The sequence below is a fragment of the Aythya fuligula genome, chromosome 21 (genome assembly GCF_009819795.1).
Source record: "Aythya fuligula isolate bAytFul2 chromosome 21, bAytFul2.pri, whole genome shotgun sequence".
Lineage (NCBI taxonomy): Eukaryota > Metazoa > Chordata > Aves > Anseriformes > Anatidae > Aythya > Aythya fuligula.
The window spans coordinates 7,500,489-7,518,716 of NC_045579.1; the positions used below are offsets into that span (position 1 = coordinate 7,500,489).

The 18,228-nt window shown below is 47.4% G+C and overlaps 2 protein-coding genes across 2 annotated transcripts; both read right to left on the reverse strand.

Moving 5' to 3' along the window:
• Nucleotides 1-1,268: 1,268 nt before the first annotated feature.
• ACTRT2 (actin related protein T2) lies at nt 1,269-2,402 on the reverse strand. Its single transcript, XM_032201541.1, has one exon. The coding sequence runs from the start codon at nt 2,400-2,402 to the stop codon at nt 1,269-1,271; it is 1,134 nt and encodes a 377-aa protein (XP_032057432.1).
• Nucleotides 2,403-3,492: 1,090 nt separating this feature from the next.
• On the reverse strand, nt 3,493-4,626 carry LOC116497662 (actin-85C-like). The gene has a single exon (XM_032201535.1). The coding sequence runs from the start codon at nt 4,624-4,626 to the stop codon at nt 3,493-3,495; it is 1,134 nt and encodes a 377-aa protein (XP_032057426.1).
• Nucleotides 4,627-18,228: the final 13,602 nt, after the last annotated feature.

Consider the following 18,228-nt stretch of genomic DNA (forward strand, 5'->3'; position numbering starts at 1 on the left):
TTTCATGCTGATCTTGAACAAATCCAGTAAGTTCTCAGCTGTATCTTGAGGGCATTTTGAAATAATTTTGAACAATATACAGTATAGTGCTATTGAGTTTAATTAGGAGAAGATTTCCATTGCCTGCTTCGATGTAGTACATACATTTGCAGAAGTGGGTGATGATGATCTCTGTAAATACATCATTTTCACGTTATTTGAATGCAGATTTAAGTGCTGCAAATTCATGTGATTGTTATGGATTTCACAGCTCACTTTGGAAATCCAATCAGTTAGCCATGATATTTACTCTAGTTAAGCTTATTTTTTGGGAATGCTCAGCATTCAAAAAAAAAAAAAAAATGCTCAGCAAGCTCAGCAAGGCAGATTTGTTTGGTAATTCAAGCAAATATCTGCAGGGTTATTTTGTCACTTCCCCTAGCTGTCGCTGAGGAAGTAGAGAAATAACATCTCCTAATGTATCCAGCTCTTCCCATCAGTGCCAGCTGGGGACAACCACCTCCACCTTCTCGTAGATGCCTGATGTCACAAAGTTTGTTCAGAAATCTTCTACGAATAAACCCAAACTAAATATCTTTCACCTTGTGCTCTCTGATTAATTACCAATCTTAACACTATATTACCTAAATGAAGTCTCACACAGTCCTTAAGCTGGAATACTCCCTAAATTCCACAGATGGGCAAACAGAAGCGATGTTTTATGTGATGTGACATAGCAAATGTCTTGGCAGGGCCACAAGCAGCACAGAGGTGTGCTCGGTCTGAGAGCTCTGCTCTAGCAGCCAGACCAACTTATTTTCATTTGGCGAGCAAAAACAAATTTAGAAGCTTGGTCCTCTCTGAGCTTCTCCAGAACTGCTACGAGCGATCTCTGGTGCTATGGTGAAGGGTCAGCAATACCCACGAGCCCTCTATTTCTCCATCAGAGGTCTCTTTCCACTCTTTGGAAGTTTACGGTGCGTGGCAGGGAGCCAGCCCCCCCGGGCATGGGCTGGAGGTGGCTTGTTCTCAAGTGTTTAAAAGTCTGACAAACTGTTTGCAGTTCTAGCAGGGATCAACACATTTCTAGAATTAAAACCAACATCTTGGATAGCAAAAATGCTCAGAACAAGGACTCTTTCTTCAGCCCAATGCACAAGGGATCTTTCTTTACTAAGCTATAAAATCACTTACTACAAATCAATTATTTTTGTACTGATTTATTAACTGCTCTCCAGCTGTTCAGATTGGCACTTAAAAAAATTCCTGGATGGTCATACTTTTACTTTTCAAAAGCATTTTCTCTGGAGTAGTGTTGGCCCGACTTCGTAATAGTCCTCCCTGGTAATCCACATATTCCTAAACGCCGTCAGGCTGGCGAGCAGCGACGCGCCAGTCCACACGGAGTACATCCGATTTTCTGGGGAGAAGATCTTGACGGGGGCTATGCTGGGGATGGCCGCCTGCAGATCCTTCAGAAGCCTCTCCTTGAAGCCTTGGAACAGAGTCGATCCGCCCGAGAGCACCACGTTCCTTAGGATGTCCAGCTGGATACGGCTGCTACATCTGGCGAGGCTCCGGAGGACCATCCCCACAACCCCCGGCCCTTGGGCTTCGACCTCTCTGGGCGCAAAAAGTGCTTCAGGAGCTCGGAAGAGCTGGTCTCCCACCGTGACAGACCTTCCGTCAGGGAGAATGTACTCACGCGTGAGATTTTCAGGCTTGTCCTGCATTTTTTGTCTAGGATCTAGAGCAACGTAGCACAGCTTCTCCTTTATATCCCTGACGATCTCTCTCTCGGTCGCGCTCATGAAGGAGTGCCCGGTCTCCAGGAGGAGCCTGGCGAGGTACTTGGTTACATCTCTGCCGGCAAAATCCACCCTGGTTATGCCCTGCAGCAGGTACTTGCCTTTGTAGACAGGGACCGCGATGGTGACGCCGTCCCCGCTGTCCAGCACCAGCCCGGTCGTGCGGGCCCCGGCGTACAGGACCGCGAGCGCCTGCAGCGTGACGAAGAGGGCCGGCACGTGGAAGCTTTCGAACATCAGCTCGGCCATTTTTTCCCGGTGGGACAAGGGATTGAGAGGGGTCTCGGTCAGCAGCGCTGGCCTCTCACTGGGCTTCAGCCTGAGTTCCTGCTCGTACAGGTATCTCCAGATCTTCTCCATGTTGTCCCAGGATGTAACTAGCCCGTTGTCCATCGGGTAATTCAAAGACAAAATGCCCCGTTTGGACTGGGCTTCTTCTCCGACGTACCACTCCTTGTGACCGGCCCCAAACATGACGAACCTGAACTTGGGGTACCCCACAACGGTGGAGATCACCGAGCGGGGCGCCAGCTCCCCCGACAGCCCAGCCTTGCACTGCCCAGAGCCGTTGTCAAAGATCACGGCGGGGGTCCCCGCCACCACCACGTGCGACATCGCGTGCAGGACGGGTGCTGCTGGGGGGCAGCGATCTTCTGGCAGCACCACGAAACGCTCCAGACCCCGCGTCACAAACGGGCACAGCTCACAATGCCCATGGGGCAGCCCCAGCCCTGCTCCTCCGCCGAGCAATTCGATGCGGGGCCGGTGCTCGGAAGGGAGGCTGGGTGTTCTCGCTTCCCAGATAAATTACAGCGGGGAATCAATGAATTTGTTCAGGCCCTCAGGCTCAGAGGAGGGTCGGTTACAGTAATTGCATTTGCATTGATTTATATTTGGATTCTGTTTGGGGTTTTGCTGGGTTTCTAAAGGAAACATTTTTAATGAGGTCGAAAATAACACGCGATCTAGTTTTAGAATACAAACCCCAGATATCTCAAAGGCCTTAGAGGGAAGAATCCCCAGCAGAGGAGGAGAGCTACTCCCGTACGGCTGTGAGAGAGGCCGTGAGTCGGTTAGTTACTGCATCCCTGCAGTCTGTGGGAAAGGAAAAGGAAAAGAAAAGGAAAAGGAAGAGGAAAAGGAAACAAAGTTTTAAAAAGCACAGAATCCAGACTAAATTTGTGTAGAAGCTGCTGCTGGAAAACTGCTGGAATTTTTAACCTGAAGTTCAGAACCAGCCTCACGGCACTTCTCCCACTCTCCCCATTAGTACACATTAATTCCATTACTAATCTGATGGCATAAACAGGAGTGGCTGGGGGTAGGAGTGCTGTGCAAATAGTGGCAGTGGCCCCGATCACTCTAGGCTACCCCCTGAGGCCAGGGCAAAGAACAGCATGGCCGTGGTGTCACTGTCTGAGCCCTCAGGCACGAGGCAGGGGCTGGAAGAGCACGAGAAGACAAATGAGGCTCCGGGCTGGGGCTCGAGGGAGGTGGGAACACACAGCGCTCCCCTTGGAGGCAATGAATGCTCAGAAGGCTCGATGCCCTGGTTACCAATTCTTTAATGCTTTATCTCCATAAAGGTTTTGTCAGCCAGTAAAGACATGAACTGCTGTGGCACCTTTTGGTTCAGTCAGCCCTCGCCAGGGTTTCTTGCTCGTGCTTTGTTGCAGCAAGGCATTCGCTCGGTCTGACGGTCTCCTCAGAAGCACTTCCGATGGATAACGGCTGCCCCGAAGTCCTTGTAGTCGCTCACGGTGACCCACATTTGCTTGAAAGACGTCAGGCAGGTGAGGACGGAGGCCCCGATCCACACGCTGTATTTTCTCTCGGGGGGGGCAACGATCCTCACGAACATGCCCGAGGGCACTTGGAGGTGCATCTCCCTCAGGATCCGCTCCTCCAGGCCGGGGAAGAGCGTGGAGCCTCCCGAGAGCAGGACGTTGGCGTAGAGATTCCTGCGCACGTCGATGTCGCACTTCATGACGCTGTTGAAGATCATTTTGTGCACGCCGGGTGCTTCGATGCCGATGTTTGCAGGCACAAAGAGCACCTCTGGAGCACGGAAGAGCTGGCTGCCGATCTGAATGACGTTGCTGTCGGGTAACCTGTATTCTTTCATGACTTCTTCGGGCTTCGCTTTCATTTCTTGGATGGGGTCCAAAGCTACGTAGCACAGCTTCTCTTTGATATCTCTCACGATTTCCCTTTCAGCTGTGCTAACAAAAGAGTGCCCGCCCTCCAGAAGAAGCCTCATGAAATACTCGGTGATATCTCTGCCAGCGACATCCAGCCTGGAGACAGCATGGGGCAGGCAGTACCCCTCGTAAATGGGGACCGTGTGGGTGACACCGTCCCCGCTGTCCATGACGATCCCGGTGGTGCGGGCTGAGGCGTAGAGTGCCAGAGCTGCCTGGACTGCCACGTACATAGCGGGCACCATGAAGCCTTCAAACATGATCTCTGTCATTTTCTCCCGGTTCTGCAGAGGATTTAGGGGGGCTTCTGTCAACAGCACCGGCCTTTCAGCGGCTTTGAGTCTCAGCTCATGCTCGTAGACGTGTCTCCAGATCCTCTCCATGTCATCCCAGGAGGTAACGATGCCATGGTCAATCGGGTAATTCAAAGATAGGATCCCTCTTTTGGACTGCGCTTCTTCTCCAACGTAGTATTCTTTCATCCCAGCTCCAAGCATTGTAGATTTGGCTTTTGAGCGACCAACAACTGCCGTGATAACAGACCTTGGGCCACTGTCACCTGCGACACCTGCCTTGCATAACCCAGACCCGTTGTCAAAGATTACTGCTGGGACGTCCAAAACGCTGGGGTCAAACATTGTTCACAGAGCTGACGGTGCCCCAGAGCAGCTCTCTGGCCGTGTTTTCCCGTTCCTCTTTTACAGGCTGGTCACCATCGCAGGGGCTGTGTTCTCTGGGGGGATGCAGCTCGCATGTCTGCCCCCAGCTACCTCATAATGGCCGGTGATACAATAATATATTTTCCCAGCAAGTTACAACATTCCAGGCACTGCCCTGGAAATTTAGCCTTACCGCGACTCCAGCCAGAGGACTCTCATTCACCAACTCAGATCCATAGGTCACAGACCATCAACTGTATCCTTACACTGAGCCCAAGAGCACCTATTTCTCAGAAAAGCAGGTTTGGCAAAATACATTATTGAAAATATTAAGATTTTCACACGTGCCTTGGCTTAGCTAAGACTTACATATAAAGAGCTGGTGGAGATTAGGACAGATTTGCCTGCCTGTAAGTGCTAACTGAATTGCCAGTTTGCTTTTTTTTTGAATAACATCTGCATTGGAGGAAAACCTTTTTCAACTGAATCCTTTCTGATATTTTATAGGAAACGTCTAAAAAATACTTTTACGTAGGAAGAATTGTGTTTGGTATGGCATCTGCGAGTCTTGTTTTGATTTTTTTCCCCTATGCTTGTTCCTTAATGCAAAGACAACTTTTTGGTAAAAGCACAGAAATTAAAAAATAATTTCTGCCTCTTGATGGTTTAAAAAATCCTGCCAGCTTTAAACAATGCTTCTAATACTGTTTAGTGCAAATAAATCCCTTCCCCTAATGAATCTGTACCCTAGGCTGCTGACAAGCTGGCCTGCCTGCAAATAAACAGACATGCAGCTGTCCTCCTTCCACGTTTCCCTTTTTCCCTCAGCACTTTGCTGAACTCGTTTTTGGAAGTTTGTTCAAAAGGATTAAAAATATCCTAGATCTTCACAACTGACCCCCATTTCACATCTAATTATTTTTTTCCTTTTGCTTCAGTAGAAAGTTTCCCACAGAAGGAAATTTCTGTGCTTTTGAATCCAATCAGGTTTGACAATCCAAATCCGTTTACAGAGAAAATTTCCTTTAAAAAAAAAAAAGTCACTATATAACTTCAGTTTGAATCCTTGGCTGCCACAGTTTAATTGCTTCTCCTTGTGGCTCTAAATCCAGGGCAGCTTCAAAGCAAGGGTGGCTTCTATTAAATTTAATTACTTTTTCTTGCAGCTTGCATGGCAAAGGTGCCAGCTACTAAAGGAAGGTGGTTATGAATCACAGGCAGATTCCAAACAAAGACATATATTAAACAGAAACTTTTAAATGTAAGCAAATGACCTCCTTGTACTGCGTTTATACCCTAGATGAACCACTAAAAAAAAAAAGCCATCGAACAAGGGAACAGCTCTGTGCATGTTATTTCCATTCCGCCGAGATTCCAGACATGTTCGTGTTAAATGCCACTCTATCCATTTTAGCAATTTCTCTAATCCTCTTAATATTTGTGTACATATATTTCAGTGAGTGGCACACTTGTTTTCATGCATGCTTCTATATTAATGTCAACAGGTGTCCTAATCATTTAAGAGGCTGCTATATTCATCACACTAGAAGCCCCATTTAATCCTGCGTGGTCTGCCTGCAGTTTACAGTGAAGTACTCAGTTTTGAACATGATGTTTAGTATTAAAACAAGGGAATATTGACTGTGATTCTTAAATGGAGAGTTGAACCTAGGTGCAGGAATGCTCATCTGTTCCCTCATATTGCTCCTGTCATAAATCACGTTAAAAAGGGTATGTGTGAGTTCACTTTGTTCCTATAGGATTGGTAATAAAATAAGCAAAGTTGCTGTTTGTGTAGCAGAAGCCCTGTAAGCTGCCCTCACAGAAGGGACAACACGAGGCACCAGAAGCCTCTCGTGCTCCCTGGAGGCACAGCTTGGGCAGGCAGGACCAGGACTGTCCCACAGTCACTGGGTTGTAAAAATCCACAGATAGCTAAACATGATGTTTACGGCCATTCTTGCTTATTTTATACATTGGTGCTGAGCACACACTTTCACTTACTGGTTTAAACATGACGTTGTGCTGTACTGTGATGCCTGCACGGAAGGGATTTCCGCTGGGAAGCTGAGGCTTGATCCTTCTTCATAGCAGTCCTCTGCCCCAAACATACAGCTCAGGTGGACTCTGAACCAGGAAAGCACTTGGAAACTGGTGCTGAGCTCTGGCAGGTCTGAGTCTCCTAGGGATAAAACCAGAGGGAAAAGGATCAGCCAGTTCTCAGTCTGCGTGCCCATGCAAACCCCAAGGGCCTGGCCACGTGTAACGTCTACAGCAGCAGGGATAAAAATCTGGAAAGGGATACCAAAAAAAGAGACATACATTTCACACCATATGATGTCACACTCAGCAATAAAAGGAGGAAAAAGGAAGAAGAGAGGAAGGGTGGGCTCTCGTGAAATAAAACATGTTAAAAATGTGAAAATAAGAAAGAACAAGGCATATGGTGGACATGAGTCTCCAGGCAGCCCTGTAAACAAATACACTGCCTTTGTATGTACACTAGTAATTTAGCATGTCGTGGGATATCCCAGAAACAAGCCAAAGGCTTTATTCATCACGCTAGTAAAGCTTCAGTGTCAGAAGTCTGTGCTTTCACAGCTGAAAGATCACAGATCTGGTCCCATCTCCGTGGAGTAAACAAACGATTTGTGCACAAATAGGAGAGCATTTGCAGGGGGAATCCCACTGCATCTGAAGTGCTACAAGAGGAAAAAGTGAGGAAAAGAGGGTATAAAGAGGGTATTTCAACCCAGCAGAGGTCTGAATGAGGAGGGATTCAGGAAGCAACATAAACCTTCTGTTCAGGGCACCACCACATGAGGGGAGGACAGAAGGGCTGCTCGCCCTTCTCCATGCCCTAACCCCCACGACTGGTGGCTCACAGCGCACGGAAGAATCAAATGCAGCCAACGCTGCGGTGATGCTGAACGCCCTACGGGGCAGGCTGTCAGCACGGGAGGACAGCACTTCGTCTGTGCCACAAGCCAATCTGTACAGACACAAAATGAATTTGCTTTTTATACGAGGAAATCAGGCGGGCTATGAACTGTAGAAAGGAGCAGTGAATGGCAACCCCTGCGCAGAAGAGCTCAGCCCCTGCACCGAGCTGCAGCAGGTGGGCGAGACAAACAGGCAGGTCAGGGTGGAAGGCCAGGGAGATGGTGTGAAAGAAATCAGGGGCTGAGCACAGCTCCTAGCCAGCAAGCAGCAGTAATCACCATCACAGATGCTTAGCTCTAACAACTTGACGAGATCCCTTTCTTCACATAGGAGCTGTGTTTGATTGCTCCCATACTTGTTTCCATCTAAAATCCCCATTTTGCAATGTCTTCGTGACACTCCAAACATCCACAATAGTCTTTGAAGTTGAATTTTAATGTGTTTATTGACACCAGTTATGATATTTCAAAACATATGGCCTACAAATTGTTACCATGCACTCCTAGTGTTTACAGTAATCCCCATATTAAAACAAACTCAGCCTTTCCTGATGATTTTATATCTTCTTGCTGACTCACTTGCCTGTGTTTATTTAAACTCCCGTTGAGCTTTTTTTTTCCCCCTATATTCAACACTTTTGAAACACAAAACAACTATCTACAGATTTCATATACTCCTGATACGGTTCGCATTCATTTTTATGGGCACCACATGGCCCAAATCCTCCTCTTCGATTTTCCTTGCAGCCCCCTGACTCGCAGCATGGCTTTCCACGCTCGAACCCCGCTGTTAACCCTGTGCATGCGGCTGGTTTCGGTGTTCAGAGAGCTGCTGCCCAGCCCAGCCCAGCCCTGATAAAATCAAAGAACCATTTATGTTGGAAAAGCCCTCTAGGATCACCAAGGCCAACCGTTAACCTAGCAATGCCAAGTCCACCACTAAAGCACATTTCCAAGCATCACATCACAAGTTTTCAGGAGGTCACACAGTTGCCCGTCAGGGTTGGGGTAGCTCAGCCTTCCCTTAGCCCATCCCATGAGGGCACCGTGGCCCAAGCAGCACGACGCTGGCTGCTGGTTCCAGTTCGTATCACAAAGCCATGTCACTGAATGGGGCAGGTTGGAAGGGACCTTACAGACCACCCAGTTCCAAACCCCTTCCATGGGCAGGGATGCCACCCAGCAGGTCAGGTTGGCCAGGGCCTCGTCCAGCCTGGCCTTGACACCTCAGGGATGGGGCAGCCACAGCCTCTCTGGGCAAAGTGCTTCTCAGCTCACCAGGAAGGAGGCAGGACCCCCTGGAAAGGAAAGCCAAAGAGATGCGTTAATTTTGGAGGTGAACAAAAGCACTGAGGAAGGGAGTAAAATCAATGCTCAGCAAATATATATAAAAAAAAAAGATCTAAACTGGGGGAAAACGCATTAATTTTCTAATTCTTAAAAGGTATTGCAGGGAGAGAAATGGAAATTGCTAACAAATTATAAAATATATAGAAAATTAAAACTCACTGTCCTTTTAAAGGAAACTTAAATTACTGCATGGCTAAATTGGAACGGCTCTGAGGACTCATTCATGGTCTCCTACTCCTTAGACTCACAAAGTCTAGCCAGTACCTCTAGGGGTGGCTGGATTTAATAGTATCATCTAAAATGTAATAAACCCTGCAAGTGATGAACAACCGGGAAGGTGCAGAACCCGCCGGGATTCAAATTTAATTCAGACAATTTGGAATTCAGCATCGGAGAACTACTCAAGAGTTCGCGTGTTATTTTCCATGTTGGAGAAAAGAAAATTAATTCCATACCAAGGAAGTGATATAAATTATGCATACATTAAAGCCTTGGTTGAAAATGTGTATATTTAAAATAAATAGGCTTGATTATTTGAAAATGAAGAGAAGTCCAGGAAACCAAATCAGGTAAAACAATTTCACCAAGCAGAGCTCCAATCACCCAGCCACAAATCAACCTTGCCCGCGGAAGTGGCGGAGCTGAGGCCTTGCAGCTCTGCTCCCTGAAATAACTCCATCTCCTCCAGGTTGCCCTACAATACTAATAGGAGGAAGGGAAAGTTTGGGATTAAGGCATGGGAACGTTAGCCGACAGAGATGCACAGTCTATTTCCAGGTCTCCCAGCTCCTGACCACAGGCACATCTTTGCATCCTGATCCCTGTCCACGTAAAGCTCCGTGTCTGCTCAGGTAAGTGCCTTTGAAAAAGAAATCAGAGATGTTGGGGCTTCTGGGACAGGAAAAAAAAAAAAAAAAAAAAAAAGGAAAGCAGGGCCCTCTTACCCTCAGAAAACTGTTAACTCAGCATTAAACACACACTGAGCCGCTCTGGAATCTCATTGTTACTTTTTGGAGCCACGTGCCGTTACCTCTGACTATATTCCGATGGCTGGTGGGCCTGGGTCTGCGCACAAATTGTTAAAAGCTGTGTCTGGGGTATGAAAGCGACAAGTGGAAAGCATTCCCATGAAGTATGCAGGATCTCTGGATCTGGGCAAGCGGTTCAGGTCAAAACTCAGTCACATGCCCTGCTAGCTGGTCTGGAACATCCTTCAAATCCAGCTAAGCAAACAGCCCCGAGAGCCCCGCGCCAAGTGCCAGCTCCAGCTGGCATCCTGGTACATTTTATTCTACAGTTGTTGCAGTTTTGGAGGTTATGTAAAGTTTACTAATGAGAAACATTTCAGGACGCCGTGCCAGCAATTTGGGCTGAGGGAAGAGCTGTAATGACATGAGCATATATAACTTTGGTGGAAAGTCTGAAACATCGGTTCCACACCCTGAGAGCAGCCTTTCTGTTTATAAATCCCAACAATTCTGAGCACGAAGAGCAAGCACACGGATTTCTCCTCAGATGTTTACATTGTGCTTTCTAAATATTTAAAGCCATTGATGAAATTAAAGACAACTCTCACAATGTTTCGTTCCTCAGTTATTTGCTCTGTTTTGGTGTGGTTCTTTTGTAAACTCGAATTCGGTGAAGCAAAAGGGGTGCGAGAGCACAGGGGGGCTCTCAGCAAGCAGTTCTGGTAGCCCAGAAAACTGTTTCAGTGAACTTCCCAAATTTCTGCTGGGAAATACTGCATTGATTTGATTTCTAAGGAAGAACCATTTGTAAAGCAATGTTCTCCTGACCAGCACAGCCGGGCAGTCAGACTTTCAGCATTGTTACCCGTGCTCACATGGCTCATGTTTTGCCCGTGTCTGGTACTTCCTGAGCTGAGGTGATTAGCAGAGCAGTATTTACATGCTACCACTAGTTGTGTCCATGACAAACACCTACGGAGAGAAGCAGCTGAAGGAGAAGCAAAACAAGTTCCTGTTTCTGTGGGTTGCGTTTGCTTTGGTTTTTAACCATTTCAAGCGATCAGTTCAGCTTCAAACACCTCCTTTGACGCAGAATCCCACCACTAAATCTCATCTGAGTAAGACACAGTAAATCAGAAGAGAAGGCTCCTGTCCCGGCTGGTGAGACCAGAGCAATTCCAGGCAGCACTGCCAGGAGCGGTGAGCACCCGGCCGGGTGCTGAGCCCGCTGGGTGGTTGTTCAGTGCCAGAGGGGAGGAGAGGCAGGGGATCGATACACCGGGTTCTCAAAACAAATCGGTTTTAGGAACTTTCTCAACTGGTGCGTATTTCTTTCTTTCATTTTCAAAGTCCTCCCTTGGCTGGTGCTCCAGCTGGCATTCAGCTGACATAAAATAAACAGAATGGGGGCTCCCATGGGATTTCTAGCAGAATATTCAACATTAGAAGTGAAGGAAGAAATAGTGAAAGTGCAAGCAAAACCTCTGTTCCCATCTTTAAGACAGTATTTGGGTGCAGTAGGAGTGCAGAGCAGTATTTGTCTATCTACCAGGGCTATTCATCACTACGTTTACCATATTTTCCTTTGCCTTCCATAATTCTTGGCTTCCCTCATGTCTGGGTGTTTTCTAACCAGCCTTAAGGCAATAAATCAAAGCTGTCAGCATTGGAAGAAAATTAATGTGAGAAGTTGTTCCAAAGGCCACCAGCCTTTTCCCTACTGTGCGCTGTGTTAATCCAGGATTCCTCAATGGCTTTCAATGTTTTGCTATTTTCACAAGGCTTTGAGGCTACAGATGCAGTTTTTGAAGGGCAGCTTTGAATTTTATCCTGTAAGATACCAAATTCCTGGAGTTTCTTTGGACTTCTGAGATAAAAGAGTGTGCTCAGCACAGGCCCAGGTCTGACCCTGACCCTTCTCTGGCCAAACCGCAAGCAAAATCCAGATCCAGACTTGGAACACACCAAGGGCTGAATCTGGACTTTGAGGTTGGATTTACATGAAGAAAAAGGCCAAACGATTCAAAAACAATCCTGTTCCTATGCCCCGTAGTGATGACGCTGGTTGAATTATTCATTGCGAGTTATTTGTCCAAAGAATGCGGCTGGCATTTATGCTGAATAAATTACTTGCAAGTTTTGATTTCTTGTTTCATTACTCACCCCGTTCTGTACCACTCAAACTCCAACCTCTTCATTTCTGAAAGTCTCTTTCTCCAAGTCTGAGAAAAGGAACACTTGGGAAACAACCTTCAGCTGGTGCGGATCTGATAGAGCAAATGCCTCCCTGGGAAAGGACAGCCTGGCAGTCGTGGCATTTTCTTGGAACTCAGGAAAGCAATGTTCCTTCCCTATTCAGCTGCAGATGAACCCTGTAACCCTGGGCAAATCACTTAGTTCCCTACACCTCTGGCTGCACATTTATAAAACGGACATAGTATTTCGCTCTGTGAGACACTGTAAGGCTAGATATGTTAAAGATGATGAATTGCCCGGTTACTATGGAAACTGGAAAAGCACCTAATGCAAATGGATGAGTTTAGAAATAGGTCCACCTGCCTGAAAAGTCATGAGCAATTGGGAACTTCATTAGGTGAAGTTTGTCGTGTTGTAATCAGAAGTATTGTGGGTGCTACTCAAAACTTCCTCTAATAGGAAGTACAGCTTATTAGCAGATTTGTCTCTTGGTGGATTCTGAAGGTTTTCCCTTGAATATCTTCAAGCTCTCACATTTAATGCATCTGTTTAGATTTATTTTTCTCTGATAGCTTGGGACATTTAAGTAGCTACTCAGTATGATGTCCCACCGAACAAAGACCATTAAAACCAGAAGAGTGATTGCACAAACCAGTCCAGAAGTCAAAAGACTGTGGCATATTGAGAAGGAAATTTAATTCCAAAGCTAAAATCTCATGAGGCATTTAAATAGAAAGCACCAAGCTACTACTGAGTGCTACTGTGGCAGCTTTTCCCCATGGGGAGACTACTGTTTTAATCCTGTCCTCACAAAAAGCCATCACTCTCTAGTTTATTTTTATTGTTCATCTACCAGCTGCTCAACCATATACCTAGAGGTAGCTCAGAGTTTTGACCAAGTGCAAATTGAGCAAAAACTTCAAAACCCAGGCCAGCGTTTGGATATAAATCCCTCCTGCAGAACCAATACAGTGAGCCCAATTGCTGCTTCTTTTGCCCAGGTCCTAAAAAACACAGGATTTTCTTGCTTATTTCTGAGAATAACAAGAAGTTTGGTTTTGAAAAGGTACTTAAAATATGGAGGTTCCTCCCTCTTGCAACACGTCCAATTACAATAATTTTGAGGTATTTCAAAGTTGAGACCTTGAACTATTCCTCATTGTCCTATCAAATTATCCAAGTCTTTGACAGGAGAAGTCATTATTTGCAAGGACTCCTGGTAGCAGCACTTACTGAAGTGAGGCTGTTCAGGTTTAGGAGTTTAAAAATGGGTTTGCCATTGCAAATGGCTCATCGAGTTACAGTTGTGTCTCGGTAGGGTAAGGCACTCAAGGCTTTCAATTGCAGCAGGCCCTGCTGACTCAGGGAATGAAAGCTATGGAACTGCTGGCAAGGGAAATGCTAATAATTAAAGCAGTAATCGTGACTCTGGGGCAAGAAATAAATGCCTACAGGGTGACGAGAGACTGAATAAACAAAGCAAATAAGAGCCTCACGCTGCACGACGGCCTAGAGCAGTGATTACAGCTGGCAGCACGGCCCCAGCCTCCTGCCCCAGCGCGCCGGTAACGCCAGGTTCGGCTCTCAGCCCCACGGGACCTGTGGCACGGCACGCTCAGAGCACCTAAACACCAGCAATCAGATCCCACGTCACGAGGGGCTGTGCCGAGACCCCGGTGGGAAGCCCTCTGGTCTTGGTAAGGGCAGAGGATGCGCCCCTCGGTACCACGCGTGATGGACCTGTGCTGGTGTCACACTCAAGGCCACCAACAGCTTGTGTTTTGGGGCTAGAGATGGCCTTGTTCTGGAGCCATGGCCACCAGAAATCATTTTGGGGGTGTTATTGGTGAAACAGAAGTAATTATCGTGAAAGGAGGCCAGCAGCAGCCAAAAGCAATAATAAAGGTAACCTTGGCTTTGTGTTGCACCTTGCAACCAAGAGCCTCAAAATGTTCCAGACAAACACCTCCTCCGCAAGGCGCTCTCCTGAGAACACTGCCAGCTGCCCTGCTAGACCAGAAAGCAACGAAAAACACAAATATTTTACTGATACAAGTTTTCCACACAAATCACTGGTGTGGCCATGGTGCCAGCAGGTCACACGCTGAAATAAAATGCCATGTGCACCTGTAGACGAGAAGGGGCAGGCCACGTCTGATTTGGCAAGGTGGAGAACGGCCTTCCTGTAATTTCTGGCTGCACACAGAGACCTGAAAACACCGGTACCCACTGCTTTGGGCTGCCGAGGTCTTGAGGCAGACTTGGGATACGGTTCAGTAGAGCAGTGTGCCCCAGAGCGGACATCCCAGTGCTGGCTGCCCAGTGCCCAGCAGGAATTCGGGGGCTTTGCTCAGTCTGTCCTCAATCCCCTGCCCTGTTTGGACAGCGAGCATACCTATGGCACTGCGTACAATGGCAGCGCTTGGGAATCTTCATACAATGGTTAAAAAAAGCAAAAGAATGGTCACAAAGGAAATCCTCTGTCCCAGACAATATCCGGACCATCGCTGCTCATCGGGTGCACCGCACGGGGAGCGCTTCCCGTGCACGCTCTCCTGCAGCTCCCTGCAGGGCACGAAGCAGCTCAGGGAGCCCACAACAGGTGAAATGCTGGGCCACAGCCCTGGGCTCGGGTCTCTCCGAAGGGCCGTGGACAGCACAGGACGTGCCTCGGAGTAAAGTCCAGCACCCCTGCAACCCGGGCCCTTGTGACTGGCAAATAACCTAATTTACTGTCATTCAGGTGTCAGGTTCCACTTCCTTGTTTACTGAACGGAATAATATCCCGCAGTATCTGGCTTGCACAAGGGACTAAGTAATTTGACAGCAAAAATAAACAAATGAAAGGAGTCTTTAAGTACATCAAAGGGAGAGTGTGCTACTATCTGTGGGACGATCAACGCACGCTGCCCCGCTGGGTCCTGGCTCCGAAGCAGGGATGAATTTCACGTTGTGCCTCCGGGGCCACAGGTCAAGAAACACTTTGCTCCTGCGTGTTGTACTTGATATACCTGCTGTTTGTTCTACTGTATCTGTAATACTTAAAATTCACTGGAGTTTTCTCTTCCCAGTCTGGAGATTTCCCTTCCTGAAGAATGTATTTTATCCCTTACCACCCCTTGCTTGCCCAGAGGCAACCACATTTGTCCCGATAAATCCTTGTCAGGAAGGCACCGAATTTCAGGAATAAAGATACCGGGGTGGAAATCTAGTCCAGGATATTAGGGGTGGAAAGTAAAAATCTTCTGTTACACCATTAATAAAATCCAGTGCAGCAAGGAAGACTTCTTACAGAAAGGACAGGGAGTCCTTCATTAAATGAAGCTTAGAAAAAACTCTTTTTTTTTTTTCTTTTTTTCCACTTGTGGGTGTTTTTTTTCCTCTCTAACAAAACTGGTCTAATGATGGGAGTAATTAAATTATAATGCCTACACTATTGTTTGAATAAGGCAAACTCCCTCACATGCCATTAATGTACTACTGCCAACAGCAGCCAGGGAACAGCCTCAACAATAGAGAGGATTTTCCAGCTCACTGTGCGATTTGATCTCTATAAACCTCCCATAACATATACTGTATGGCAGTAAATCATTTATAACATTATTACCCGCCCATCTGGGATCAGAGTGCAACCACTAAGACAACGCAAGAAGTCTGGGCTCCTTTCAGCGCTGCGCGAAATGGACCTCGTTGGTGAGGTTTCATTAATTCAGCAATTCAACAACTGGATCCCACTCCCTGCCAGAGTGACTGTACTTTCCATTGGCCACCTTCCTAGCATTTCCCGTGGCTCCGGTATTTTTATCCCCCAGTATTGCTGATACTTTCACTTGCATTTCAAAATGGTCATTGCTCGAGTGTGGTTGGCTGGGTGCAGCCCAGTTCCTAGGGAAAGAAGGAAGTGGTTTCAGAGAAAAAGGAGGACCACGTTCTCCAAGTCAGCATCACTCTGCTCTAAGCTTCGCTTCAGAGAAAAGCTTTCTGAAGTCTCCTTCTGCAAGAGCCCTTCTGGATTTGCTAGCTCCAAAGTGGAACATGGCATTTCACCGCCACGAGCTGCGTATCTCACAACAGCGCTCCTCCTGCATGAGCATCACCCAGCCGAACACCCCAAGGTGACACGAGGCTGTGTGTCTACCCCATGGAAAGCCTCTGCATCTGCATCAGTGCCTGTAAAGCACGGCAGCTGCCAGTTGTGGCCTGGAGACTTTGGGTCAAGTTCAACCGAAATCTCCAAGTGAAGCTCAGGCAGCAGGAGGTCGCCTACAGCTTGACCAAGGAAAATGTTTGTGTGACCTTCTGGGAACAACCCCTGCCAAACTCCACACACACCAAATGCACGGGTGGCCAAATGTTAAAAGTTATTAATTAAAACAAAATACCACCACTTTGCTCATTACTTACAGCTTGAACCAAAGCCTGCTGAACACTGGCTTGCAGCAGGCTCCTACAGGCAGAAGGTGACAGCCCCGTCCTCTGGCACAGGAGCAGGGCAGAGGCTCTGCTCTTTGGGAAAGAGGAGAAAATCAGTGGGAATGGGAGACCTGTGTCGCTGGCCATAGTATGAAGAAGCTGTAAGAGTGGTACAGCAGGATTTGCTGCACAATAAAAACCAGTAAATGGGAAGCTGAAGCAGTGACTGGGAACCGTCAGCAAGTTGCCTACAATTGGATTTGCGTAGCCTTGAATCTGTGATCTTTTCTGTTCACACCTACAGCAACGTTGGCATTAAATAACAGAGCTCACCATATCCATGCAGAACATCATCTACTTCGAGCCTCTGAATAACTTTATGTAGGATTAATTAATTCATGTACATATGCATTGATTTATCTAAACTGGTTAACCTAAAACCAAGCCAATTCTTTGGCTACAGGCCTGTAATTTTTCATATGTCCTTCAGAATAAAAGGAGAAATTCACTGCTTCTGTACTGAGCTGCTGCTATCCCAAAAGAGCCCATCTTTCAAGCAGCCAGCCACTGCCCCTTGGTTATCTGATGCAATTAATGCTTTTCTACCAGCCCTTTCAGAGCAGATTCTTTTTCAGTGTATCAAGCCACAGGGTCAAATTTTCTTTGGATAAATATGAAAGACAACATTAGAAAAGCCCTGCTCGAAAAACCACAATCCCCTGCAGCAACAGGCAGGGCAGAGCATGCCCCCTGTCTCTGGGGGAACACAAAACCCCGTCTGAGCAGGCAGGAGAGGAGGAGACCTGCCCAGCCCACGGCTGCTGCCGCTTCCATCACAAACCCTTGTGCGTGTGTTGGCTCCATGACCCCTGGCCGAGCACGATGCCTCCTCTTTCTTTACAAAGCCAGGGATGACTGACAGGCCCTCCTTTCCCTGAGGAGGCCAAATTCAATCCCAAAAATGTCCCTTTTGGGACACCCCTCCTGAGCCAGCCCAACCCTTGTCTCGCCAGCCCCGTCCCCGACCTGCCCGTGCTGCGGTAGGTAGCCAGCAAAGCCTTTTTTCATCAAGTCAATCCCCAGCCCTCCTCGAATGTCGCATCTTTTCAACAAACCTGACGGGGCAAAATACGCCTTGGCTCTGCCTGTGCTGAGGCTGAACGCTCAAATGGCTTTGCTGGAAGCTCCACAAGAGCTGGGCGAGGCTGCAGGTACGAGGCTGTAGCTGAACACCACGCTGCTGCTCCTCACATCGGCAACCAGCGCTCAGGATAGCCCGTGCATCATCGTGTGGTTATCGGAGACACGTGGAGCAGCATCCACGTGGGCTGGTGAGCATGGTCCTTGGTTATTCTACATAAAGTGCAGCTGCAGAGGTCACTTTTCCAGGCTTGTTCCACCCGCAGCAAGCCCACATCCCTGGCTGCACCTCGCTAAGGCACCAAGAGCAGGCACCTATGTCTGACAACCCTCTGTGACACATTCATCTGTAAAGCTAAACGACACAAAGTTCTCCAAAATAATAATTAAAAAAATGACAGACTTCAAAACAAGAACAAGAGCCTTTTGTTTGTTTGTTCTGCTTTTGTTTTTGCCTGCATCTTCTCTTTCCATTTGGACTGCAATCGCACATCCTCCTTGCAGCCGGTTTCAAACACAACTTGCAGCTGTACTGGAAGTGTCCTTACCCTTGCCCGACTGGCACATTTTTC

What these genes read in the sequence shown, in the direction of transcription:
- ACTRT2 (XM_032201541.1), bottom strand. Translation starts at nt 2,402, where the DNA reads ATGTCGCACGTGGTGGTGGCGGGGACCCCCGCCGTGATCTTTGACAAC.
- LOC116497662 (XM_032201535.1), bottom strand. Translation starts at nt 4,626, where the DNA reads ATGTTTGACCCCAGCGTTTTGGACGTCCCAGCAGTAATCTTTGACAAC.